Source organism: Aspergillus lentulus, assembly GCF_001445615.1.
Source record: "Aspergillus lentulus DNA, contig: Alt08, strain: IFM 54703, whole genome shotgun sequence".
In the NCBI taxonomy this organism is placed as follows: Eukaryota; Fungi; Ascomycota; class Eurotiomycetes; order Eurotiales; family Aspergillaceae; genus Aspergillus; species Aspergillus lentulus.
Genome location: NW_028322118.1, coordinates 1,191,681 through 1,217,948, shown reverse-complemented (window position 1 = coordinate 1,217,948; position 26,268 = coordinate 1,191,681). Strand labels below are relative to the sequence as shown.

At 52.3% G+C, this 26,268-nt stretch overlaps 12 protein-coding genes across 12 annotated transcripts; 6 read left to right on the top strand and 6 right to left on the bottom strand.

Moving 5' to 3' along the window:
• Window positions 1-385: 385 nt before the first annotated feature.
• Window positions 386-2,353, top strand: eng2 (putative GPI anchored endo-1,3(4)-beta-glucanase; the record flags this gene model as incomplete). Its single annotated transcript, XM_033556411.2, has 1 exon — window positions 386-2,353. One exon carries the CDS (start codon window positions 386-388, stop codon window positions 2,351-2,353), a length of 1,968 nt encoding a protein of 655 aa, XP_033412302.2.
• Window positions 2,354-3,000: 647 nt separating this feature from the next.
• ALT_3660 (uncharacterized protein) lies at window positions 3,001-3,746 on the bottom strand (the record flags this gene model as incomplete). The annotated part of the gene is made up of 2 exons (XM_033556412.2): window positions 3,001-3,395; window positions 3,467-3,746. 2 exons carry the CDS (start codon window positions 3,744-3,746, stop codon window positions 3,001-3,003), a joined length of 675 nt encoding a protein of 224 aa, XP_033412303.2.
• A 437-nt stretch (window positions 3,747-4,183) lies between these two features.
• Window positions 4,184-4,891, bottom strand: ALT_3659 (methyltransferase family protein; the record flags this gene model as incomplete). Its single annotated transcript, XM_033556413.2, has 1 exon — window positions 4,184-4,891. The coding sequence occupies one exon, from the start codon at window positions 4,889-4,891 to the stop codon at window positions 4,184-4,186; it is 708 nt and encodes a 235-aa protein (XP_033412304.2).
• Window positions 4,892-5,386: 495 nt separating this feature from the next.
• On the top strand, window positions 5,387-6,127 carry ALT_3658 (class I SAM-dependent methyltransferase; the record flags this gene model as incomplete). The annotated part of the gene is made up of 1 exon (XM_033556414.2): window positions 5,387-6,127. The coding sequence occupies one exon, from the start codon at window positions 5,387-5,389 to the stop codon at window positions 6,125-6,127; it is 741 nt and encodes a 246-aa protein (XP_033412305.2).
• Window positions 6,128-6,968: 841 nt separating this feature from the next.
• ALT_3657 (T6SS phospholipase effector Tle1-like catalytic domain-containing protein) lies at window positions 6,969-8,446 on the top strand (the record flags this gene model as incomplete). The annotated part of the gene is made up of 3 exons (XM_033556415.2): window positions 6,969-7,122; window positions 7,172-7,186; window positions 7,233-8,446. The coding sequence occupies 3 exons, from the start codon at window positions 6,969-6,971 to the stop codon at window positions 8,444-8,446; spliced, it is 1,383 nt and encodes a 460-aa protein (XP_033412306.1).
• Window positions 8,447-10,123: 1,677 nt separating this feature from the next.
• Window positions 10,124-11,818, top strand: ALT_3656 (carotenoid oxygenase family protein; the record flags this gene model as incomplete). Its single annotated transcript, XM_089599614.1, has 2 exons — window positions 10,124-10,171; window positions 10,226-11,818. 2 exons carry the CDS (start codon window positions 10,124-10,126, stop codon window positions 11,816-11,818), a joined length of 1,641 nt encoding a protein of 546 aa, XP_089455952.1.
• Window positions 11,819-11,982: 164 nt separating this feature from the next.
• ALT_3655 (uncharacterized protein) lies at window positions 11,983-12,387 on the bottom strand (the record flags this gene model as incomplete). Its single annotated transcript, XM_033556418.1, has 3 exons — window positions 11,983-12,084; window positions 12,155-12,214; window positions 12,286-12,387. The coding sequence occupies 3 exons, from the start codon at window positions 12,385-12,387 to the stop codon at window positions 11,983-11,985; spliced, it is 264 nt and encodes an 87-aa protein (XP_033412309.1).
• A 1,461-nt stretch (window positions 12,388-13,848) lies between these two features.
• ALT_3654 (carbohydrate esterase family 5 protein) lies at window positions 13,849-15,017 on the bottom strand (the record flags this gene model as incomplete). Its single annotated transcript, XM_033556419.2, has 2 exons — window positions 13,849-14,420; window positions 14,471-15,017. The coding sequence occupies 2 exons, from the start codon at window positions 15,015-15,017 to the stop codon at window positions 13,849-13,851; spliced, it is 1,119 nt and encodes a 372-aa protein (XP_033412310.1).
• Window positions 15,018-16,337: 1,320 nt separating this feature from the next.
• Window positions 16,338-18,158, bottom strand: ALT_3653 (cytochrome P450; the record flags this gene model as incomplete). The annotated part of the gene is made up of 5 exons (XM_033556420.1): window positions 16,338-16,950; window positions 17,004-17,762; window positions 17,813-17,864; window positions 17,914-17,919; window positions 17,966-18,158. The coding sequence occupies 5 exons, from the start codon at window positions 18,156-18,158 to the stop codon at window positions 16,338-16,340; spliced, it is 1,623 nt and encodes a 540-aa protein (XP_033412311.1).
• Window positions 18,159-18,466: 308 nt separating this feature from the next.
• On the top strand, window positions 18,467-20,190 carry ALT_3652 (putative cytochrome P450; the record flags this gene model as incomplete). Its single annotated transcript, XM_033556421.2, has 9 exons — window positions 18,467-18,571; window positions 18,620-18,748; window positions 18,795-18,978; window positions 19,028-19,111; window positions 19,162-19,258; window positions 19,309-19,438; window positions 19,488-19,604; window positions 19,689-19,857; window positions 19,916-20,190. 9 exons carry the CDS (start codon window positions 18,467-18,469, stop codon window positions 20,188-20,190), a joined length of 1,290 nt encoding a protein of 429 aa, XP_033412312.2.
• A 1,185-nt stretch (window positions 20,191-21,375) lies between these two features.
• On the top strand, window positions 21,376-24,660 carry ALT_3651 (SDR family oxidoreductase; the record flags this gene model as incomplete). The annotated part of the gene is made up of 8 exons (XM_089599613.1): window positions 21,376-21,574; window positions 21,634-21,740; window positions 21,860-22,242; window positions 22,290-22,385; window positions 22,440-22,788; window positions 23,648-24,095; window positions 24,191-24,552; window positions 24,601-24,660. The coding sequence occupies 8 exons, from the start codon at window positions 21,376-21,378 to the stop codon at window positions 24,658-24,660; spliced, it is 2,004 nt and encodes a 667-aa protein (XP_089455951.1).
• Window positions 24,661-24,677: 17 nt separating this feature from the next.
• ALT_3650 (FAD-binding oxidoreductase) lies at window positions 24,678-26,268 on the bottom strand (the record flags this gene model as incomplete). Its single annotated transcript, XM_033556424.2, has 3 exons — window positions 24,678-25,161; window positions 25,209-26,122; window positions 26,188-26,268. 3 exons carry the CDS (start codon window positions 26,266-26,268, stop codon window positions 24,678-24,680), a joined length of 1,479 nt encoding a protein of 492 aa, XP_033412315.2.

Below are 26,268 nucleotides of genomic sequence, written 5' to 3'. Positions count from 1 at the left end.
TGCTATATTATTGGCATCTCCCGTTACCTTTGTTGCCATGGGTCTCACATACTCAATCTTTTCTTCATCTTGAAACATTCCCTTTCGTTATTTCTTCTTTTAAGCTGGCCGATCTCAGGCCTTTACATTCTCTCATTCTTCAATTCATCATCGCAGATCGATTCTGCCCACCTTCCTTTCTTACCAGCTATTGCTAGACTACACCCTGGACGGTGTCAAATCCATTCTTTGCAATCAACAGTGTCTTCTATTCTTCACCTAAATAGCGATCAGCTGGAATCTTTTTCGGCTGCGTTCCTAGATCTTCTCCACCGCTCGTCTCGACATCTCGAACTTCAAGCGACCATCGTTCCTTAAAAGCCTTGTTTATCATTCAATAGCGCACATGGCTCCCTCGTCGCTCTTATTGAGCGTAGGATCGCTCATTGCTTCGTCCTTGGTCTCAGCAACAGCCCTGGAGGCTCGTCAATCGCAGACGTATCAGCTTGCAGAGTCCTGGCAGGGGGAAAGCTTCATCAATGACTGGAATTTCTTCAACGGAGCGGACCCTACTAACGGCTATGTCACATATGTCAATCAAAGCTTCGCCGAACAATCTGGGTTGGTCAAGGTCACTCAGAGCGGTAGCTTCTATATGGGTGTCGACTACGAGAGCACTCTGAACCCCAACGGCCCCGGCCGTGAGTCGGTACGGATCGAAACGAAAAATTACTACACGGAGGGACTGTACGTCATCGACATCGAGCACATGCCTGGCAGTATCTGCGGCACATGGCCCGCCTTCTGGTCCGTCGGTAAGGACTGGCCCAACGACGGTGAGATTGATATCATTGAGGGTGTCAACCTGCAGAAGGCAAACGAAATCGTCCTTCACACCAGCGGCTCTTGCGATGTCTCGGGCAGCAACGACATGACTGGCACCCTCTCTTCCTCTGAGTGTGGTGAGGCTTCCGGCACAGTCGGATGTGTAGTCAAGGGAACCAATGGCAGCTCTGGCGATCCTTTCAATAAGGCCGGTGGTGGTGTGTATGCCATGGAGTGGACTGACGCCTTTATCAAGATCTGGTTCTTCCCTCGCAGCCAGATTCCGGCTTCTCTCTCCAGCGGCAGCCCGGATACCTCCTCGTTCGGAACTCCTATGGCGCACTTGCAGGGCTCCTGCGACTTTGGTGAGCGCTTCAAGGCACAAAAGTTCATCATTGACACAACGTTTTGCGGTGACTGGGCCGGTAATGTTTTTGCCGAATCTACCTGCCCCATGAGCGATCCCAGCAGCCCCATGCAGAGCTGTGTCAACTACGTCGCTCAGAACCCCGCGGCTTTCAAGGAGGCTTACTGGGAGATCAACTCCATCAAGGTCTACCAGTACGGCGTCAGCGCTGCGTCGACCGCTGCTGTCTCGCAAGCCACGACCTCCCAGGTCGAAGGCACTCTCGTCTCGGTCCAGATCTCCAATACCGCGACCCCTACTGTCCCCGTTCCTGCTGAGACAACTGCTGCTCCCCCGGCAGCTCAGACCAACACAGTTGTGGAAGGAACCGCTGCTAATCACGCCACACAGTCGTCTGCTGAATCCACGACTGTTCCCGCTGTTACACCTGCCACCGCTGCTCCCACTGCCTCAGCCGCTGAGGGTAGTGATGCTGAGCTGGAATCAACTAGCACCGTCTATGTCACATCAACTACCACTATCTGCCCTGTCGCAGAAAGTTCATCTGCAGCTGCCGCGGGTGGCAAGAAGGACGCTTCCTCTAACGAGGATTCTGGCGGCGAGGTTGTTGCAACTTCAATCGCTGCCACTCCTGTTGCCGCCGCAAGTGAGCATCCCGGCGCCGACGCCATCGCAAATTCTGCCGCTGCTATCTCTACTGTTACCAAGTCCGAGGCTGTCGCATCCCGGCTGACCGCAGGCGCTCTTTCTGAAATCCCTACAGCACCTCCGAAACCTGTCTCCCAAGCTGTCAGCACGGGATCCTTCGATGACTCCGACACTGCGCCAAGCCACTCTGAAGAGCATGGTTCTATTGCCTCTGCATCTGCTGTGCCTTCCACAATCCCTGTGCCAGCCTCATCCAGCGCTGCTGCTTTAGGTGGCTCTTCTATCGCCAGTTCATTCGCTTCGTCGCGTCGTGTTCCCAGCCCCACTGGAAGTTCTATAGCCGCATCCGTCACTGCCATTGCTACCTGGTCGCCGACAGCTGGTGAGAGGGCTTCCGGCACGGCAAAAGGATCGGCGACACTGACCGCGCCGTCTGAAGTTGTCTTCACTCCTGGCCTCAGCAACGGCGCAAACAGAATGTCGGTTGGTCTTTCTGGTCTGATCGGTGTCATGTTCATTGCTGCTCTGGCATAGACGGTGGCAGATGGTGGCTGGTGCTGTTTTCCTTCTTGAAATATACGTTCACATGGGAGTTTCGAAACCTTCCTACAATACCCCTGTTGTACATTAGAAAGAGCTGTGTTCGTTGCGCTTGCGTTCTCTTCGTTCAGATCCTACCTCTGATTACCTTGTGGCTCTCTGCAGGCACTAGGCCTTAATTGCTCCCTTATTCCTACCATACACATAGTAGACCAAAAATGAGATACAATTCAAGACATCCATCGGGTGAGTTGCTCTAACATTATCATCATTCTGCCGTCTCAGACACGTGCTTTCTCCTTCCTAGACCCGTCTGCTAAACTAGTTGACCTAAGCATAGATATTTCTCTTCAACATGCTCAAAATCTGGGAAGGGTCATGGCACGACGGTCTCCTTTCTGGCATGTCCTATCAATATCGGACCAGGCCATGTCCCATTTGTCCATCCATCAGGAGTGACACTAGTCGGTGATTAAGCAAATCCGGAAAAGAAAAGAAAGCATGCCTAAAGACCTGATATCCGGTCTGATGAGATCCAAAACCGACAGGTTATCTCTGAAACATCGATTTCCTCGAGTTCATGCATAAACAAGATGGATTAGATCGTTCAATGGGTCGATATATACAAACAAAACCAAAAATCACCGCAAAACATTCCGAATCGCCGTCTCCATCCACAACTTCGTATACTGCTGATGCAACCAAACAATATGCGCCGGCATCGGCTGCCCCTCGGCCTTCCCCAGCCCCTGGAAGAAACAGCTCTTGAGCCCAAACTCCGCCACGCCCTCGTCGGGCTTCACATCCACAGACATCTCAAACAGCCCGTCAGAGGGCCGGACCTCCTGTACGCGCGGGGACGCCCCGCACCGCACGACGATCCGGTTGGGTGTCTTCTCGACGACCTCGAAGTGGTCCGTGATCAGGGTGCCGGGTTCGTAGGTGGAGGAGCGCAGCTCGGAGCGGGACCAGAGCTGGTTGGCGGTCTCGGGGCCTTGGTATTTACGGGCGAGGTAGGCGCGTTGGAATGCATAGCCTAGTTGTTATCGTGATTGTTAGCTGAGCGCTTGTATGGGTGAATGTTTAGCTAAGGTGCAGTGTGCATACCCCAGCCGCTCCAGACTCCGGCGCAGAATGCCTCGACTAGTTTTCCCTTCTTTTCGAGGAGGGTGGGGTCAATGTCTGATAGGGGGACTCTGCGGATGCAGAGATCGTGGGTGGTCGGGTTGCGCAGGGGATTGAGGGCGTTGAAGCGGGCAGAGTGGAAGATGCGATCGGTCAAAGACAGCGGCACGAAGACGTCGTCGCGCGTGTACCAGAAGAACCCGCCGACCGTGGCGGCGCCTCCGATGGTGGTTAGCTTGAGGAAGCGACTGAAGATACCCATTGTCGGCTCAATTCAATTGACTAAGCTTTATCCAAAAATGTGGCCCAAAGCAGAGGAGAGCAGAGGATGGATGAAGGAGCGGGATGATGTGGCAGAGTTGAGGGAAGTGATCGCCTGAAGGCACGAGACAGTCTCCACCGGACCAACTCCGATAGCTACGCTGTAGAAGTCCCTCTCTAACACAACATGTCTATTTTCAACAGCAGAAAAAGAAGGATGGCAGGCTGAGCTCGTTCAATGTCTTATCAATCTCGAGTATCAACACGATTCTTTTTGTCAATGCCATACTCAAACGTGTGGTAGAGGTATACTCCAGTCCTCGCCAATTCAATGATGTCATTGTTTTGTCCATCCTAGCTTCAGCTCCTCCGATATCGACAGTCACAACAGATGGATACTCATGGCAATGGCACAAAGAGTATCCGAATGATTTTTCTCTACAGAATACCCGGAATGTACCTCGCCGTCCTGGCATTCCACCTCTCCCACTCCTTCCCAAATTTCTCCCGCAGCATCCTCTCCTCATCCCTTACCCTCACCCGTACTATCATCACACCTACCATCCACAACGCTCCTATCACGATCATTCCCCATCCATCAAGCCTCTCAATCACATCCTTACGCAACAAGCACGCTCCTACCGCCCCATCCCACCGCAAAGACAGCCCAGCACACCCCAGACACACCACGACTAACGCCGGATAACTCGGATGCTGGGCATACGCATATACACCGTCCGTAACCAATCGATCCGGTACCGAGAGATAGAACGTGAAATTTCGACCTAGGCTCACAAACGCCGAGAGACGGGCGGCGGCGCCGGATGCGATGGCTAGGAGGGAGAGAAGCACCGTTGGAGTCCAGGTGAGGGTCTCTGGGTTGAGATTCTCGGGGTGAGGACAGATGGCGGATAGGATGCTATTATTGGTATTTGGTGAGTAGAAGAGGGCAACGAGCGCGTGGTAAGCGCCGATGATGATCAGGGCGCGGCTTGCGCTGAGGGCAAAGTTGCCTGTGATGATGCGGATGCGGTCTGTTTTATAGGGGGATCGTTGGGTTGTGGTTGGAGGTATTACGCAGATGGCGCCGAGGTAGCCTGCTAGTAGGATGGAGAGAGATAGAGTAACAGAAGAGAATGAGGCCATCTTATTGCGAGTTGAGTGGTTTCTGCCGGTGGAATACAAGGCAAAACAATAGTATCTGAGGATCAACGGCAAGCAATAGACTATAGCACCGTCTCTTGCGAAAGTCTTCTTGATCGTCACTTGGGATGTAGAACATTTTCAGGGATAGAATGTGGAATCATCTCCTGCAAGGGTTGTCTGTGAGCATACATACCGTAGATCTACCGGTTGAGGCATGCCCATCTTGTCTCGATCTCAAGTTGGGATACCGGCGTTTATCCATGTGAGAGGCATGGAGATACCTCTCTAATAATGATAAATAAAGATAGAAACTCTCCAAGAATTATACTTGGTTGATGAGATGAACCAGAGGGGAAGACTACGGTAAAGATCCACTGCCTGACCCCGCATTGGGGTATCACCATCTACTACCTGGACGGTTCTCCAGATCAACAAGACCCAAACAAACAATCATCATCATCAGAAATCCGAACCAGCTCATCTCTGAGGATAACAATGTTCCCCCCACCAAAATCAAACGTCCGCTTCAACGCTGAAGCCGCAAAATGGGACGATAACCCCTCCGTACAAGAAGCCACCCGCCTAGCCTACGAAACCCTCCACCCCCTCATCACCACTCTATCAAATGGCGGCAATCAAACCCTCGACGTCCTCGAAGTCGGCTGCGGAACCGGCCTACTCACCCTCCGCGTCGCGCCGCACATCAAGCACGTCGTCGCCCTCGACCCCGCAGAGGGCATGATCGAAGTCGTGAACGCGAAGCTCTGCGACCCAACCGCCCCCAAGAACATCACGCCGCTCTGCCACTTACTCACCAACCCAGAAGACCCAGTCCTGCCCCCGGCGTCCGCAACCGAGTCTACAGGCCCCGGCACGGGGGCCAGGCGGAAATACGACCTCATCCTCTCCCATCTCGTCATGCATCATGTCCCCGATCTACGCCAGTTCCTGAGCACGCTCCGCGGCTGTCTCAAGTCCGGGGGGCGGGTGTTCCTAACTGATTTCGAGGACTTTGGGCCGCAGGCGCGGTTGTTCCATCCCAAGGACAAGCTTGCGGGGGTGGAGAGGCATGGGATTCCGCGCGGGTGGATGGAGGATCTGATGCGGGAGGTGGGATTCGCCGAGGTGAAAGTGTCAGTTGGGTGGACGCTAGAAAAGGACGTGGAGGATTGGGAGGACGGCAGGCGGGAGATGATGAAGTTTCCGTTTTTGGTGTGTGAGGGTGTTTGTCCTTGACTTGCCTTGTTGCAGTCTTACAGATGACTGGAGGCATTGAATGCTTACTGAAACCTGTAAGCCATGACCACCTTGTTTGTACTCCGTAAGCAGCTGAGTATAAAGCTGGATGCGAGGCTTTCCACTCTGTACATATGATGGATCTACTATGCACTACCAATTGGTAATCTCACCCTGTTCAGCTGGAGTCCCCAGCCTCCGTTGCAATACATAGGAAGGCTTCATCTGCTGGGGGCCTGGGGCCATTCGGCGGTGTGATTTGTTGCGCCGAGAGACGATCCGCGCCACGCATCTGCAGTTCGCAGCGCGTCGAACCTTGTGGGTCGTGCTGAATCCTGAAAAGAACAACTGTTCAGCTCCTCATTCTCAGGTCGCTACCTTCTTCTTAGTAACATGTAGCTAATAGATCAGGTTTTCTGCCATTGTCCATATTATATCACTACTTCATCATTGGATGATTGGACAGATGTTACGAGTTTCCACTCTCGCGAACTGCACCACCGCCGCTACCGAGATCAACACGAAAGATCGACAAACACCTTTTGAAGGAAAAGTAAGATTGACATTTGGGCTCCATTCGGCCTCCACTCGACCACCAAATCATATCTGACGTACGCCAACCCTGGCGCAAACCTACTAAATAGTACGCCGTGGCCGCCTGGTGGCCATGCACAAGGCTGATCCTGGGCAATGAGGCCTTTCACCTATAAACTGAGCGTCGTCGCTCACGGGGCCATTGCTCCAATTGAGTCGATTCTTATATATTCGTAGATCCTGCTTGTCCCTGGGAATACCAATTACAATCTCTAGCCTTTGCATTGTTTGATAAAGAGCGACCGACATGACGGACAAGGACTCCGAATGCGGGTGTGACGACCCCCCGAGAGAGCTGGTCCTGTGTTTCGATGGCACGGGAAATACTTTTCGTGCAGACGGCGGCGAGAGTAACATCCTCAAGATCTTTCGGATGCTAGATCGAACCAAGCACAATCGATGTATGTACTGCCCTTCACCCAACTATTGATGTTGTGCTAACGAGCATAGTCTGCTACTACCAACGTACGTATATCCCCGACCATCAATGACGGCAACTAATCCGGCGCAGCTGGCATTGGATCAGACATAACGCCCGGCTCGGTCGCTCACGCCGTCCTGCGCCCCAGCAGCAAGTCCTGGACTCCAAAGGCCTTTGACCTTGCGCTTGCGACGTCGTTCGATCAGCACGTCATCCGGGGCTACCGCTTCCTTGCGCGCCGATGGGTACCAGGTGCCAAGATCTACCTCTTTGGTTTCTCTCGAGGCGCCTACACAGCTCGCTTCCTGAACGAGATGCTTGATTATGTAGGCCTTCTCTCTGCGGACAACGAGGAGCTGATCCCCTTCGTCTGGGAGGCGTTCACGCAGTGGAAATTCTCAGAGGGTGAGGAGCCAGAGGAGCGTCTGGGTGCAATGAAATGCCTCAGTGTGAGTCGGGAGACGATGTGTCGACCCGTTGGCCAAGTCCACTTCCTGGGCTTGTTCGATACGGTCAACAGCGTGGCCGAGTTTAACAAGGAGAGTAGCACACGGCCAAGCCCGAAGATTATGAGACACGCCGTCAGTATTGATGAGCGGAGGATCAAATTTCAGCCCGTACTGTTCGAGAGCAAGCTGGGCACGGGATCACCGGACGTGAAGCAGAGCGTCAAAGACTGGAAGAATGGGCCCGAAAACATTTACGACTCGGACAACGACGGTGAATCCTCGATACTCGAGGCCGACTTTGAGGAGGTGTACTTTGCCGGAAACCATGGCGACGTTGGAGGAGGCTGGCCGAGCAAGTCCTGGCCCACCAGCCAGATCCCTCTGACATGGATGGTTCAGGAAGCCATCAAGGCGGGGCTTACATTCGAAAGTGACAAGCTTGAGGCACTCGGCTGCCAAGATCCTGCAACAAGTGAAAAGGGTCAAGACATCGTACGCCGGGCTGAGCGCGCTAAGATCCACGATTCCTTGGACTATGATAGTGGGAGACCAACTGAGGCTTTCTTCTGGAGATTCCTGGAGTGGATTCCCTTTAAAAGACCAAAGATAACGCCGGATGGTTCGGTCAAGATGACTCGATGGCAGGCAAGAGGTTCACGAAGGCCGCTGCCCAAAGATGCCAAAATTCACGGCAGCGTCATTCGACGATTGCGAGCCGAGCCGAGCTACCGACCGTACAATCTGGGACTTGGGAACAAGCCAAATGAGATGGACAAGGCGGAAGAAGACCGAAATATTGGAGAATGGAGGCAAATCGAGAACGACGGCTTGCGTGACTATTGGGTCAAGGTTTAGTTTCCATGCTTCCTTCGTTTTAGCCTGCTTTCCTTTAGCGTACTCGCACTGTTGTTAATGTCATAACTTTCAAATTGGTCGCTATGGACCACCGATCGATAGCCCAGGTAATACTCCTGCACTGGTTCTGTAATTCAGGTACGTCGGCTTCGGCGGAAGTAGAGTCTGATACCCGAACCCTTTCGTCTCCCAGTCCTGCTGTCCCGCATAAACAGACGTCGACTCCCCTCGTTTGTCGCGGGCTGTTTGCTGCCCAGTCAAACGTTCGTAAGAACACAGTTTCCCGCGGGACTCGCACTCAGCACACGGCTGCAGCCCATTACACGCCTTTTTCAGACGGGCACAAGCATCGCAGGCATGCCTATGTTTACCTCCCGAATCCGCCTTGGGAATCTCCTGCCCTGATTGCAGCCGTTTAGCACACGTAGTCCAGTGTCGACGGAGAACATCCCTGTTGTACAACGTGTTAGTTGTACAGCGATCGCGCCACGTATGAGCCCTGCCTTACCCGCGACTATACGTGGAGCTGCAGAACTGGCATCGGTATTGTTTAGGTGGTTTATCTAAGCTGATTAGTCAAGCCTTGGTGCATTTTAGATGCACACTTACGGATAAGTAGATGGCGTTTGAGGTGGTCACTGCGGTGGAACGTGAAGGAACAGATTTCACATCTCAAGTGACGACTACCGGGGGTGTTTGGAATCATAGCTTGCTCCATTGTTGGCCACCAGTCCTGTGCGTATCGTGCTGCTGTCTACATGAGAGTAATAAGTTGAAAGTTGACTCTGCCGAAAGATATCTGGTATTCTGGTTGCCTACGCCGAGGCTGAGGCGGGACTGAATCATCACCGACGGCTTTCCCCCGCAATGTTGATCCGTGGATTCAGCCGATCATTGACTTGGCTTTGAGTTCGATGACAACCACGATATAGGCTCAATCCAGATCCTGTAATGGAGTCAGTCACCGTATTTTTGACAAAATCTCAAGTTTACTGACCCATTCTCATTGCACGGTCAATGTTGTATTGCTTCATCGACCTGTCTCTCTCCAGCAACGTGCACCAGTTGCTAAGCGAGGAGTCACGTGGTTAGTCTGATACTGGGGACTGCAACCAACGGCAGGGCTCCATCTCAAATACATCCATCCTCGGGGAAATTGTTGAGACAATGCTTCAAATCTTTAACTTGCCAATCAGAGACCGAAACGACGTGAAAAGTGTGACCGCACTGTATTCTCTTTGCTTCTCAAACAGGAGACAGGTGGCTTTAATGCTCAGACTCCGAACTCCAAAACCCAAATAGCCCAGAATACCTGGTACGATAAATCATGTATAACCCCTTCAAATCGAGATTACTATTCCACAGATCAAATCTCTATGAGTGGCTGTGCCAGAATGCGCCATTCCTCCACCAAGGACTCGCCTCGTATTCGTCGGGATCCCCCACGACTAGCAGCGTGAATGTCGCCAGCTGACCATCACTATGGTAAACCCAGTTTGGTGAATGCGGGCGTATGCCGTTGTGTCCATGATCGGATACTTCATGCCCCGATCCTCAGGGCAGGTATAAATTTCCCCTGAGAGATACGGCTGGTGTTGCTTGACTCCGAGGGCCTGTATTCCATCGGACTCAAACCTTAAAAATCACCACATGGAGGAAATATTCCTTTGTCGCAAGATGAGCAGCGTCAAAGAATACTTCAATAACTGGCCGAACGACGAAGGGGTAAGTGAAATGCACACTTAGGCCTGACGAAGGTTGCTGACCGGTACTCTCTAGTTCGACGCCAACTATGAGGAACGTCAGCCAGTTGAACTGTCCTTGACCGGTCAGATCCCTGCGTACGCGGCGGGTGTACTCTACCGCACGGGTCCAGGGAAATATACAGTTAACACGGAGAACGGAGACACGTTCAAGATATCCCACTGGTTTGACGGCTTCAGCCAGACTCATCGGTTCCAGATCTTGGCTCCAGATGAGTCCCACCCGTCCACACGCGTATTCTACAACTCCCGTCTCTCGACAGATTTGTTGATCGAGGAAGTGAGAATGACCGGCTCCTTCGAGAAACTCAGCTTTGGTCAAAAGCGAGATCCTTGCAAGACTGTCTTCCACAAAGTGCAGGCATCTTATTCCCCGGCAAATGAACCATCCTCTCACAACATTGGAGTGACGCTGTCTGTCAACATGCCTGGTCTTGGTCACGAGACCGGTGACCGCTGGACGACAGATTCCGGAATCAAGACTCTGTATGCCAAGACTGATGCCAGCAGCTACAAGCAAATCGATCCGGAGACTCTGGAGCCTATTGGACTCGCTGCGCAAAAGGACCTGCATCCCGATCTGACCGGCCCATTGTCGGCTGCTCATGCCAGATCCGACCCAGTCACAGGGGACGTATATAACTTTAACCTAGCATTTGGCCCTGAAGGATCCATCTACCGCATATTCTGTGTATCTGCTTCAACGAGCACCACGTCGATCCTAGCCCAGTTTCCTGGAACCCCGGCGTACCTGCATTCGCTGCTAATAACTGAAGACTACGTGATCCTCTGTGTGTGGAACTCGCACATCGAGCCAGCAAAGATCAAAGCTTCTTTCATTGAAGCCATTCAACCGTTCAACGCATCGAAGCCTGCAACATGGTACGTCGTCGACCGCAAGGGCAGCCGAGGTCTCCTCGCGACGTACCAAAGCCGGCCATTTTTCTGCTTCCACACCATCAATGCGTGGCAGGAACCTTCTGCTGACGACCCCAACCAAACGGACATCGTCGCCGAACTGATCATGTTCGATGACCTCGGCATCCTCGAGAAATTCTACTACGAGAACATGCTTTCTTCGTCTCCCAGCGCAAAGGCATTTGTCCAGGGCAAGCGGGATGGGTGTCGTTCAGCGCTGACCAGCTTCCGGCTTGCGGGCATTCCTTCGGCTCCAATATCAGAGGTCAAAGAGGCATCAGTCAACTGGACAGCCTGCAAGGGCTACGCTCCTGAGCTGCCTACCCTGAACCCGAGATATGTCACGCAGAAGCATCGGTACACCTATGCCATGACTGACCGCGACGAATCGACGTTCTTCGACGGCATCATGAAATACGATAGCGTGGCTAAAGAGACTATCGTCTGGAAACAGCATGGACAGTCGCCAGGAGAAGCAATCTTTGTCGCTGATCCTGCGGGCACCAATGAGGATGATGGTGTCCTTCTGAGTGTTGTGCTGGATGGTAAAACCCGGAAAAGCTACTTGCTCTGTCTGGATGCGCGGGATATGTCCGAGCTGGGTAGAGCGCATCTCAACGGCCCGGTGGGCTTTGGGTTTCATGGCCAGCATGTTCCTGCGCGTGGAGGGCTGCCAACGGGGGATTACTAGACATAATTCTCTGCTGCTGCAACTCAACCCCGAGATGACGCTCTGTCCTGGCTCGGATTGTAATTCCTTTGCTTGCAATATGATTGACTTTCTGAAACGATTGTATTTGATAACTATCAGGCAAAGTCCTCTCTTGCATGGCTCGTCTGTGTAGCCCCGAAAGTTCAAGGACAGTAATATGCGTCACAGTTCACAGGGCAATAAGCATTGCCCCAGCCCTTCAAAACATGGCACGGTGCACCATCGCCACCTCCTGCACCCACACACTAGAGGGGAGATAAAGGTTAGTTTATGTGCCTATGAGGTTATTGCAAGTATGCAGGAATGGGAACTTACAGATCCAACATTGCATTCAACGTTGACTAGGTTGACATAGCATGAAGTGCCATTGCACACCTGCTCCAGTTATTAGCAAACGAAGACCACTCAAACAACTCATCATGGAGAGGAGAAGGGTGCTTTCTTACCCCGACATCATAGTTCTCATCCCTTTTCTCAACCTTGCTCTGCGAGGGAGCTGCTGCTGCAAGCCCCACAAGGGCGAAGATGGCAACGTAGGAAATCTGCATCTTGATGGCGAAGCGACTGTTTCTGTGGTTGGTTTGATATATAAGAATGAGCTTGATGAGCTTGATGAACTTGTTAGAGAAGAAAGAAAGATGAAGACGAAGAGCCCTTTATATACCCAACTCCGTCCCGCTACTTATGAGCCTAGAGACCAATACTACACGGATCAACTCCGGTGTGTTTGCCCAAAGGGTCCAGATGAGATGTGACTGTATGTTATGTTGGCCGCAATACGACTTTCCTAATTCAGTAGAAATGAAGCTGATCCTATTTCCTACAGGCTATATTAGTTGCAAACATCGGGCAAGCATCAGGCGAAACTACAAGGGAGCCAACCACTGTGAATAAGCAATATCATATATGTAGGGCCCATGCGGTCAGAGCCTAATTGGGATTAGGCCTGACTTTTAACTACGCGGGCTAGAGGCTAGAGCCCCATAGTCACATAACAGACGGAATCTGCTGCTACAGTTACAACGTTAATAATATTTTTGTCCTGCAGCCCCTGCACCCCGTTATTGGCTCCAAGCCGCCAATCATCTGCCACGTTCCTACTTCCCCTGCTTGGTGTTATGCAACAACTGTGGACAAGCCTTTTCTTCAGGAACTCGCCAGCCAGGTGGTATGTCCAGTCGATTGAATTTGGTTCAGGAGAGGCTCGGATGCAAAACTTTGCAGCTTCCCCAACCTATCTGTCTTGTCCTATGGCGCCGGCTTGTCCATGCTCATTCTTCCAGTTCCTGAGCCACGTCTGGTCTGGTCTGGTCTGGTCTGTCTTAGTCAATTTTTTATTAGTACTCAACTTACCTGCTATGATAGCCTATTAGCCTGAATCGGTTGAGAAAAAATCTATTGCATACCTAAGAAATGGAGTCTCACTCTCACATGATCCCAGTCTGTCAGCACTAGCAGACTCATGCATGGTTACCTCCATCGGACTTACTCCAAATTGCAACATCAAGGGATCATCCCCTCATTCCCCAGGTTCAGCCACGTTTCTTTTTTTCATTGCGCATTGCCATTGTACAAAGGGAATGTTCTTGCGAGGTACGATCGGCAACCCCTCAGGGATCTAGACGCCGATTTCGCAGAAGGACAGGAAAGACCTGCGGAAAACAACGTGAGATTCAAGGACATGCCGGACGCTGGAGCGAAGCCGCAACTCAGTCTGCTGTAGCCCCCTGCTTTTACTTGCACTATAACTGACACTGCTGAAAATTTGAAGTTTGAACTCATGTTCGGCAACATATAGCTAGGACGTTATATAGAATTCAGTACGTGAAATGAAAATTCCATATCAATAACCAAGAACGTTTGAGAATCGAAACTATCTAAGGCGCCAGCGCCATGCCATGCCATGCCATGCCAGCCAAAGAGCGACAAACAACCAATCCATCCCATTCGAACCAACGAGCGAATCATCGAACCAATAATCCATAATCATATCCATTAAGGCCAAGGAACTAAGCCTTGACCCCCGAAGCCGTAACCAAAAACTGCGCCGCCTCGGCCGCATCGTCCCCGTAGCTCAAATGCGCCAGCACATTCGCCCCATTCAGACAAACCGGGTCCCCAGCCGCACAGTACTCCTTGACAGCCGCCTTAGGCACCTTGCCCACAGCCTGACTCTTGAATGGGTCGCCAAACAGTACGGCCGCGGCAATCTGGCCCTCGGCCAACGAGTTCGCCGCGTTGTGCACGACCATCGAGCCCTGCGAGTATCCGCCCACCACGACCTTGGTATCGGGGCACTGCGACAGCGCCTGCTTCACCAGGCTGGCCATTGTGGGGCCGCCAGCCGCGCCGAGGAGGGCGTTGCCCTCGATGGAGGCCGGGTAGTCGACGCCTTGCACGACGACCTTGTTGTTGAGGAGGGAGCGGAGCTTGGTGGCCACGGGGGGACCGGCAATGGAGCCCATGTTGCCTAGTTCAGAGGTGCCGCGGGCGAAGATGAAGGTGAGAGGTTGGCAGGCGTCTTTGTTTTTGACGCCGTTTTCGGTGATGGAGCCTAGGAGGGCGCGTTTAGCGATGTGGTCTGTTTATTTAGCTAGTGCGTTTGCTGCAAGGGAAACGGGGGAAACTAACCACCGAGGAGGCCAGAGAGGGCGACACCCGAGTTGGAATCGGAGCCGGTGGCAGCGGTACCGCTGGTGCTTGCCTCGGCGCTGGAGTCGGTGGTGCTTGCGCTCAGCCCGTTGAGACCGCTGAGACCGCCGAGTCCGCTCAATCCCGAAAGGCCAGAGGACCCGGAGCCGGAGCTACCCAGGCTACCTAGATTGCCCAGGCCGGGGATGGACGTGGGCAAGGACAATCCCGGAAGACTGAAGCCGCTTCCAGACGAGGAGGAGCCGCCCAGACCAGGGATGAGCGAGGCCAGAGCACCAAGACCAGACGAGGTGGAAGAGCCGCCACCGCCTAGGATAGGGAAGATAGAGGCCAGAGCACCAAGACCGGACGAGGTGGAAGAGCCGCCCCCGCCTAGGATTGGGAAGATAGAGGCCAGAGCACCCAGTCCATCAGTGCCGGTGCCGGTGCCGAACTGACGCTTCTCAAGCTCGGAGTGAATGGTTTTAGTGGGTGCACCGGCGGCAAGCCCAGCGAGGAGAACGACGGTGGTGACGGATGCCTTCATTTTGTCTCAAAAGAATGGATAGAGGCCAGCTCTAGTAGAAAAGAGTGACTGATGAGATGAAGTGAGTGAACTTGTCTGCCCTGCTCTGCTGTGCTCCTCTCCAACACAACTCAGAGCGACGCGACCAGCGTCTTTATACCTCTTCTCTTCCATTCTGAAACCGGCATTTCTCTAAGTTCAACCGAGGAAGATAAAAGATAAATGCCGACCTCCATCGCAGACATCGGTGAACTGGATGCCCGCTGCCTGCCCCTGTTTCATCGCATTCAGGGTACCCAGAATCTAGAAAGAAGGTAGTCATTAGGGCTGTGACCTGTAGACTGAAGTTTAGGTACGGAAGATCTTCGGAGAATCTCTGGATGTTCCGGGGAGTTTCATGTTTTTCATGTTTGAGATTCGATTCGATGCACAGGTCACGTTCGATCGACGGTTTTGGATAGCACTGCGAGAGGGACTCGTCTCGGCGATTGCTTGGGTTTGAGATCGCCGTTATCGTTCAAATACCGAGGGCTCAATGCCGAAGATTTGAATCAATCGTGCGACAGGAACAGATTTCTTCGCGAAGATTCGTGCCATGGTTGATTTCATACCGCGCCGTAATCATATCCTCAGCGAGGTCAGGACCTAGAAAATCCATCTGAGCTTGAAAGGCATCATTATTCTCGCTGCTTATCGGAACTCGATTGTTAGTTCGCACTTCCAACACTGTTGTAAAGGAAGGTGTGCTGTGAAGCCTCAAAAATGAGTCGAGCAAGCCCAGGTGGTCCCCGTGTTTCATCCTGCAACACCTCGGCATCAACCGGCGCAGCCCTGTGTGGGTCTAGCTACTAGCATGACCGGTAAACTCAATTGACAGGGCTGATCTGATCACCTCGTTGGATCGATCGGCGAATCTGAAGCAGCATGACTCGTAATTCAGGGTTGAGTTCAGCGTGGCTGATATGGCTGTCGCAGGGTGAATCAAATTTCCTGAAACGGAGATGTTTGGCGGAGGGGCGGAATCGGACCTCTCTACTGGTGATAAGTCAACTTGGATTATTGATCAAGTCTAGACCAGATAGGATCATGACTCGAAATTGATGAGTTCTCTAAAATGCCATTTGGGAGATGGCTGAGCTGACGAGGCCGAGGACAGGTGACAGATCACGCCGAGGTGAAACATATTTTGGCATGGAGAGTATATCGGAATGGAGATGCCGAGCTGTCACTATTCGAATGTGTAGCTTTCAACGACTAAGACTGATTGCGCACGCAACCTGCTGCTTCATTGAGAAGATATCTTCCTCTAGTTCATACAACTTTGAGATGACGACATACACACTAGATCACTCTCGGTCTCACTCTCACCAACACATCCTCCCCATCCTTAATTGACATAATCCCCAGCACAGGCTTCCCCTCCTCAGCTGCGGGGATCCTTTTCGTCACCAGCTCCACATCAAACCGCCGCAAGAGCATCGCAACAAACAACAACACAAACCGCTTGGCGACATATCGACCAGGACACTGCGTTGTCCCACCCCCGAACGGCCGCCAGTTGTCGCTCCGGGTCAGATTCCGGCCCTTCTGCATGAACCGCTCGTGTCGGAACTCCTCTACGGGATAGTCCACGCCGAAGATGCTCTCGTCAAAGTGCAGTTGCCGGTAGGGGATCATCAGTCTGTTTCCCTTGCGCAGGATCTTGCCGCCGATGATGGTGTCGGACGTAACGAAGCGCACAGACGCAGAGTACGCGGAGAGACGGATCGTTTCGTTCCACATGGCGTCGAGGTGAGGGCAGTTGTCGTGTAGGTAGTCCAGGTCGGGGATTGACTTGTCAGGCGAGAAGGCAGGGAGCGTCTCTTGGCGGATGATGTCGACGTAGCGCTCAGGGCCGTAGTGGAGGATGTAGGTGAGTAACCAGAACGCTGCTTTACGCGTGTTGGTGTTGATCCTAAGCTGTCAGCTTCCGGTATGCAATCGCAAGTCAAACAAGGAGAATCATACCCCCAGTATATTGTGACTAGCATCGTCGCGATGTCATCCTCGCTGATTCCCAGCGCGCGCATCTCATTCTCCATCGCCTTTGTGAACCATGCATCCCCCTGCCTCGTCTCCTGAGGCAGTTGGAGATACTTCTTCAATGCCCGCTGGATTGCATTGCGCGCGGATTTCATCTCCCCCGCCAGAAAATCAGGATACTGATACAGAACCTGCCAGCTCAGCTCGTCAAAAACAATAAACGTCTGCGGCAGCTTGGGATCAATTCCATCCAACGCCGGCCCAAAATACGCCCGCTGGCCGGCCCGAGTGAAATAATCAGAGCACCACTGCATCAACGGCAGGACGATCCCGTCATTTTTCTTAGCCGTCGGAAGATCACTCTGGATTGCATACGGACATTCCCGCTTGAGCGCGTCCAATGTCAGGCGAGGCTCTACCCAGTCCAGGAACTGCTGCTCCAAGAAGTCCAGATTATCCCCCGGATACAACTGGTGGATGTGCATCTGGCGCGCCAGCGTCGCCAGCGGTTTGCCATGCGGATTGGGGAACCCGGGCTTGTCCTTGGACAGAGGCCTGTACATTGTCTTTACGCACGACTCGGTGTTCCCGCAGGCGCGCATCATCGCTTGCACAAACTCGTTGAAGGAGAGAGTGTCGGTGTTGCGGTACGCTTCAGCGACATCTTGGGGTTTAGTGATGACGTAGATGACAGAATTAGCAATGGTAAGAGCGAACGGATCTTGGATGTTGTTGTAGTAATCTCTAGGTACTTGGTGAGCTACGAAGTCTTAGCGGCGAATCACACGACGCACCTTGCTCTGGATAGAAGGGCATTGGAATTGCTGAAGAATGCCGCCCCATGTCCTGTGCAAATTAACAAGTGCGTAACCGGAGACTCACAAGAAATACGCACCCAGGACTAGACTTCATTAGTTTAAGATTCAAGGCTAGGGTGGATAACCTACAAGGAATCCAGTATGGTAGTTCCTTCGGATCGTTAGGATAATACGAAGGCAATACGGTAAACCGCCATATTCTCCATAGGACCAAAACACAAGCAGAGATAACAGCTATCGTCACAGATGGATACTCCTGATTAACCCAGGAAATCTCTTGACTGGTCCAGTCGATAGCTGCAGAAACTGCGTCAGAAAGCATGGTGAGTTGGAGGCGACAATCCGGTCAAGGAAGACGTAACGGATGCGACTCGGTTTATGTACTCGCTACTGGAAGCGAGTACATAAGTGCAAATCTTTCCTAGCCAGTCAAATTCGTGCATATTGCTGTTGGTGTTGGCAAGCGCCAAATCCATGTCATATATCCGCCTAGACGTACGTACAAGTCCGTGCCGAGCCATGTCAAGATGGGCCGAATTGGTCTGACCTGTTGGTATATAATAACCTCTGGTCTTGTTATCCGGTTTGTTGAGCATTACATCTCAATGACACCAATTGACTATAGCCGTTATGCTTGAGATTCTCGTGACCTTCCTGATATTCTGTCTCAGCCGCATCCGCGGCCTGTGGTATCTGGCCCGGGGACCAGAAATCATTGACAAGGCGTACATTGCAGTGTGTGATCGTTCCTCGTTAGGCAATGATACGTTCTGACTGAAACAGGCAGAGGGGAAGCCCTTTCAGATATCTACTCCCTCGAATGATCACTTGTTGGTTACGTCGAACGAGCATATCGCGGAGCTAGTCAACGCGCCGCTTCAAAACCTGTCACTACATGCTGTAGCTAAAGAGGTATGTCCCCTGGCCCTGTTGAAGCAGAGAGTAACACAGGATGTAGATTTTACAACCAAAACACACCATGTTTGGCTTTGAGTGGCAGGACCAACGAGGCGTCGAAGGGACCGGCTTTGTCCGTGCTTTGCGAAGTAGGCTTACGGCTCATCTGCCTATCCTAATGCCTGAGTTACAGAGGACCGTTGAGACTGCCATTGCAGACGAGCTTGTTGCACCTGGAAGCGACGGTAAGTGGGGGCCGCCCCAGTTATGCTTGATTCCATCTGACTGCAGCAGGATTCGTGCGGTGCAGGTTGTTCTCTATGATCAAGCGAACGGTCACCAAGGTCAACTGCTTTGCCTTCTTCGGGGAGGAACTTGGTACGACTACCATTGGTCTATCAGACACCGCCAGGCTTATTGTGTCGCAGCGCAGAATTCCGAGTTCACCGCGGCTGCGTTGGAATTCCCGCAGAGCGTCATCCTAGCCGCTGAAATTTTGCGTATCACTCCGGGTTTCCTCCGACGGTGGGCACTTGATACAAAACAACTGAATAAACTTGGCTGACCACAATAAGATCCGTTGCGAACCTAGTGACGCGACAACACTACGCCGTTAGGACACTATTCCGCTATTTGGAGCCCGTTGTGGGGAAGCGGTTAGCAACGAGGGCCAACTGGACCAGCTCTATGCAAGAGGATGCTCCGGTGGGACTCAGCTTTGGGACAATTCTGTCGCTCGGCTAACCGCCTGCAGATGGATTGCATGCAGTGGCTGATTGACACGTCGCCACGGAAAATACAATGGACCACGACCAGGATGGTTGGTGAGATTATCGCCGTCTGGTTTGGCTCGGTCCACCAGCTGGCAATGGTGAGGCCGCATTCAACAAGGAAGAACCGTTCTTTCGGATCAAAGAGGAAAATTTTTAAGGCTAATCATTTAGCGGTAACTTAGACCACCACATACGCCATCGAAGATCTTTGTCTGCATAGCGACTATGTTGAGCCGCTTCGAGCGGAGATCCAACAATATCTCGCGGGTTCGTGCAGGAGGAGGGTGGCTGAGATGCCGCTCCTCGACAGTTTTGTGAGGGAATCGATTCGCTGCACTAATTCGGATGCAAGTGGGTGTTGGCAGTCCTTCTGCATGATAGTGCATGCAGCCCTTGCTGATTTAGGCAGTTACCGTCCGACGGAAAGCGCTGACACCATTCGTGTTCTCGGATGGACTCGAAGTCGCAGAGGGTGATTGGGTATGTATCCCGCAACGAGCGATGATGCGCGATCGGATCAGATACCAGAATCCGCAAGCATTCGATGGGTTTCGATTCGCCAGAGCAAACAAGCAACTACGCGCGGGAGATGTGTCTCTGGACGTACCCGAGAATAGCCCTCTGACGATGACAGATGTTAGCGTGGACTGGCCAATTTGGGGGCTGGGAAACACGGCCTGGTGAGGGGAACTCTAAGACACCCCCTCATTGTTATTATTGTAAAACATACTTGAAGCTGACATGCTTGATGATCCATAGTCCCGGCAGGTTTTACGCCGCAACAATCCTTAAGTTGATTATGGTGACTATTCTCGAGAAATGGGAGTGTCGGTTGGAAGATCCCGGTAGCCAACGGTGGAGGACGTGGCGGTCAAGCATAGTACCCCGCGAAGGGACGGTTGTACTGTTCAGGAGAAAAGAAGAAGCGTTGACTGGATGATGGTGATGACGATAAGGAGGATGCTTGATTTGGTTGGCTAAACTGTTGGCTATAGGCAATCCTGCAGAGTGTAGACGCAGCTAAAAGCAGATCAACATCTGAGCCACCTCCACAGCCTAGGTGATGGTGACATTCAGGTCTCAGTTTGCTTTTTTCCCACTGCCTTTATTCTCTGCACGTTCCATCAATAAACCAATTGACGGTCTAGAATGGACTATGTAGTGTCATACCTTGTAAGGGCCCCCCTGAAAGTTAACGCTGCAGAATAGGAGGCCACCAGTGAGAGGGTCAGTTCGGAGCCCACACTTGTCAACTTCTTCATCGGCTGTAAGGCTGGCTGCACGTTGCCTCCAAAGGAAGCTCATTTGACGCTGTTGGTGAAGTAGTGAGTGTGATCCGCGTTATCGTCCTTTACTGTAGGCTGTATAGAGGAGGAGTCAGGGACAATAATTCGAGATATACTCCTCACTAGTAGTTTTAACTTTCATGAATTTAGAAAGAGGATTTGAGTTTCTCCCTTGAAAATCGTTTTTGTTCACAGCTGATTGACCATCAAAATCCTCTGCGTCATACACTTATCGATCCTTTGTTGACCTCGAATAAGCGCAAAGCATAACTGATCCACACAACTTAAAGAACGAAGAATAACCCGTGACATGATGCTCGGAACTTGGAACTAGAGCTATTTTAGATTTACTTATAAAGCTAATACCTCGAGCTCTTTGTTCGGGGAGGAAGCTACTTTAGGCAATAAATATTGGCATGTCAGTGCACTGGCAACACTGGCCTGGCTGCAATGCGAGCAGCAAACGGGCTGCCCCGATAGACTCAACAGGCGCATTTAGATTGAAGTAACACTCAACTCCTCACTCTGTACTCACTATTCGACACACCAGACAGCATGATAGTTTCCATGCTGTATTCGCATCATGTCTTCCCTCCCACCAGGAACGGATCTATGCACCATTCCAGCGGCTCAACCTCCACCAGGCCGGACGTCCAACTTCGTAAACCCACCGAACTTGGCCGCTGAGACCATCGCTGTGACAACAGTGACGCTCGCTTGGGCGACACTCTTCACAACTGCGAGGCTGTATACAAATTTCCGCAAGCTTACTTGGGCAGACGGTAGGTTGCGAACTAGCAATTCTATAGCTTCACGGAAAGAGATTAACGAGCGCCTATAGGCTTTGTGGTCATCGCGCTGGCGCTATCCGCGACTTACAGTGGCTTGGTTTTGGATAGTCAGTTTCTGCTTCAGAAGATTTGTCGCATTAGACTGACGATCTGTGTAGTGCTCAAATACACCCGTCATCAGTGGGATGTACCCGTCTGCTGGTTTACGGCCAGATACCTGAAGGCATGACGATACCTAGCTGCTTGCTCTTCGGGTGCTTACCATTCAAATCCTAGATTCTCTACGTGCAAGGCACCCTCCTTGGACCCGTCATCTTCTTTGCGAAATCATCCATTTTCCTACTATGTCGACAGATCTTCACCATCCAGAAAGCGATGAAATACGCCATCCGGTTCGGTCTGCTCTTCACCTTCCTCCTATACTGGCCGGGAGTCGGTCTGGAATCATACTTCGCCGCACCGCATATCGGAGAGACATGGGACGATTTGCTGGTCAACAAGCGACCAGAGAAATTGATATACTGGGGGATCGTGCAGGGAGCCCTTTCCGTGGTTCTGGACATCTACATTTTCATCCTGCCACTGCCGCTTCTCTCCAAACTCCAACTTCCTCGCAAGAAGCGATGGCAACTCTTGATCATCTTTTCGACCGCCATGATGTACGTAAAACCCCGCCACAAACATGACAAAATACTGAGTACTGCAGGGGAATCGTCGCCAGCGTTATCGCCCTCGTGTTTCGCATTCAGCTGCTAACCACCTCTGACACCACCTTTACTCAGAGTGCGCTCTTCATCTGCGTGTAAGCTAGCTCAGGAAAGCCATTTTGTGACCTCGCTGACAAATGACAAACCAGAACCGTCGAGAACAACGTCGCCATCATCGTTAGTTCGATGCCATTCTTCGCGGCCTTTTTCAGAAGTCACGTCCTCGAATCGGCCCTTCTCAAGACTCTACGGTCACGACTAAGCTCTAGCGGGGGCCACTCTGTCGTTGGGACAGTAGACCACCATATGGTCAAGGCTCCACCGTCTCCATCGCATCTTCTGAACGATACGACGGGACATTACCATGAGCTGAGGGACTTTGCTTATGCAACGAACACCAAGATACAGGCAGGAGGAGGCGGGGAAAGGCTGCCAACGCAGGGAAACGGTATCTCCCGTGAGGTCAACATTGAGCAGGAGATTCGGGAGTATTCCATTGTATGATATCACAGTTGTTATTAGTAGACAAGGAGATTGTCTGAGACCTTTTGTTAATAGTAATGATAATCCGCGTCAATTAGACTCGATGTTCAATGATTCATTCACATGCTTCAGATAACGCTTTCGACTTGTTCTCGACTGTCGCCTCGAGACAGACAGACGGCCCCTCCCTGCAAGCCTTCAGTTATTTCCTGTCCAGTCTACCATTTTGGCCCCTCGCGTCGTAGTCCACTTTCTCCGACTTTCGACGATGTCAATCCGATAGGATTCTCGATATATTACTGCCAACGGCAACAATCTAGCAAGTAGAACCCGCGTACTACTTTAGTTACCGCAGATCCCGACATGATTCCATGGAAACAGGCAGCGATAGTCGTAATTTAAAATAGAAACGTGTTATTTATTTGCGACACTTGGGTAGGATGCAGGAAGTGATGGCTGAGGTTAGCTGCAGATACAGGAATCACAAGATGCAGTAGTCCAAACTGGGCAAAGACTCGGAGAGTCACCGTCAATCTTCCCAGCCTGATCTGCTCCCCTCATCTTATGGTCTTGTAGGTCTCTTTCTTCGTCACGGTTTATACTCTATAGCTGGAAGCCAAGCATCGTTACAGTTTAGGTTAACATTTTGGATATACTTTGACGTTCTTGAGATTGTCAGTAGGATCCTCAAGATTGAACAACAGGAGATTAGAGAGATCCTTGCCATGAACCTCCTATCTTACCGTAGCACAATAATAGTGAATAATAATAGACCCCTGTCTGTATCGTTAGGCAATCACATAAACAACATCTCCCCGTCGTAGACAGAATCCATTGTCAATCCAAATCTCAATCTCATTCCAACCTGAAACAGGATATCCAACAGACAATGCCCAAAACCATCCTCATAACCGGCTGCTCAGCCAACAGCATCGGCGCAGCGCTCGCCCTCTCTCTCGCCAAACGAGGCCACCACATCTTCGCCACCGCCCGCTCACCCGCTAAAATCCCCTCCCCGCTGACCACCCTCTCCAACGTCACCCTCCTGCAGCTCGACGTGACATCTCCGGCCTCCATCGCCGCCGCCGTTCACGCCGTGCAGGAGCAGGGCCACGGGCTGGATGTGCTGGTCAATAACGCCGGAGCGGGGTATACCGTCCCCCTGCTGGACGCGGACCTGGAACACGCGAAGCAAGTCTACGAGACGAATGTGTGGGGTGTGGTACGGATGATACAGGGATTCTCGGACCTGCTCGTTGCCAATCGGGGGAGGGTGGTTAATCTTAGCAGTGTGGGGGCCGTGGTGAATACGCCTTGGATTGGTATTCCCCTCCCCTCTTCTCATCTCCTCTTCTCTTCTGTTGCTTTCGGATGCAGGCTTCGTGTTGGGGTTAATGGGTTAACTGGCATCGTGCAGGGGTATATTCGTCATCCAAAGCGGCCGTCATGCAGATCTCGGAGACGCTTAGATTGGAATTGGCCCCCTTGGGCGTCGCCGTTGTTTGCCTGATGGTGGGCACCGTCAGCACCTCGTTCCATGATAATGAGCCACGGGTGGTTATGCCAGCGGGCTCGCGCTATGCAGCCATCAGGGATGTCATATTGCAGTGGGCAACGGGTCAGGCGGGGCCAAAGGGGTGCTCGGTTGAGGAGTTTGCAGAGTCGATTGTAGAGGATGTTTTGGGGGCCAAAGGCAGCGGCAGCGGGGGTTTGGTTTGGAAGGGACCCAATAGTGCTGCAGTTAGGATTCTGTCGCGCTGGTGTCCGTCCTGGTTGTTGGTGAGTTATGAGTTTACTTCCCTGAGATGTGTCGAGCTAACGGGTTAGGATCGCATGATGAGCAATGGGCAGGGATTGGATGAACTGGAGAAGAGTGTGAAGAGTTGACTGTTCATCAGGATACACTAGCTACTCGTAGGAATTTTGAAACCACCAGGCATCTTGTTCTTGAAGATCCCCTTTGGATCCACGGCCTGGCTCACTTGCTGCAGCTTCTCGACACTCTTCTTGCCGTAGGAAGCTATCGGATCCTGCCACTCGGCCGCGTAGTTCAGATAAACGTATGGCTCGTGGGCATCCAACTTGCGTGCGTCCTCTTCGATCCCAGCAAACAGTGCGCGCGCGGCTTGCTCAACTTTACCATCGTCCGCCTCGTCCTCCCACGTAGCACTGAGGAGGGTGACAACCAGGGCGCCAGAAGCCTGCGACAGACCCATAGAATTCATAGTAGACCCCCGAGCATAGATCGCGGGAGGCAGCGGCTCCAACGAGATGGACCACACAATGCCAGGGACATCCTCGATGGCCGTCAAACTAGTACTCCACCGTAGATACGTTGCGTTGAGCATGGGAACGGTCGAAGCATGCGTCGTCACGGCAGACAGTTGTCTACATTGTCAGTGCTCCCTGCATGTAATTACGGACAGATTGCATACCTCTTCCCGTTCGGCGCAAACGAGCCCTGCTCTAGCGACATCTCGTGCATGCTCCTCAGCCGCACCGTACTGAACATTGACGGAATCTTCATAATCGGCTCAAAGGCAGCCGGCCGCTCCTCAGCCTTGGTATACACAACACTATTAACCACCGCCGCACCCTTTCCCTTCGCGAACCCAAAACTGGTAATCAGCGACGCATACTCATCATACCCCTTCGCCGAATTCAGATCCGCAAATGCGCGCAGCTGCTCGTCAATCGTGTCAAGAGCACAGTACACAGTCCCGCCCCAGATAGGCCCCTGCTCAAACGCACGGAAATCCACCCTTGTAATGATACCAAAGTTGGCCGCCCCGCCGCGGAGTGCCACAAGGAGGTCGGGATTTTCGTTCTCGTTCGCCTGCACGACTGTCCCGTCCGCGAGCACCACCTCAAAATTGGTTACCGTGTCGCAGGTCCAGCCGTACCGCGGCGAGAAGTAGGAGATCCCCCCGCCGATGGTGAGCCCGCCCACGCCGACCTGTGCGGCTCGTCCGCCTGCTACGGAGAGACCTAGCGGGTCGAGGAACGCGTAAACGTCGCCCCAGGATGCGCCCACGCCAACCGACACTGTGGTGCGACCATTGCTGAGGGTGATGGAACTGAGCGCGCGCAGGTCAATGGTGATGCCGTTGGCGATGTTGCATGCGCCGCCAAAGCTGGTGTGGCCGCCGGAGCGGATGGCGAATTGGCAGTCGCTCTTTGTGATGGTGGTAATAGCGGTAGAGACTTCTTCTACTGTGGTGGGGGAGACGATGCACAGTGGCTGGAGGTTAGAGTTTTGTTGTGAGAAATAGGCGTCTATGCATGATTTGTAGCGATTGGTGGGGGGAAATGAGACTTTATCGCCGAGGACGGTGGATAGAGCGAGGCACTGTTGTGTCAGTCGTCAGTAATTGCAGTGGATAGAGGGTCTGAGAGTCAGAGAATCAGACATACACAGATTCCCATGGAAGAAGTAGGATCGATGACTGGATTGGTAGCATTGTCCCTGACCATGGGTAGCTGGTTGATTTCCAT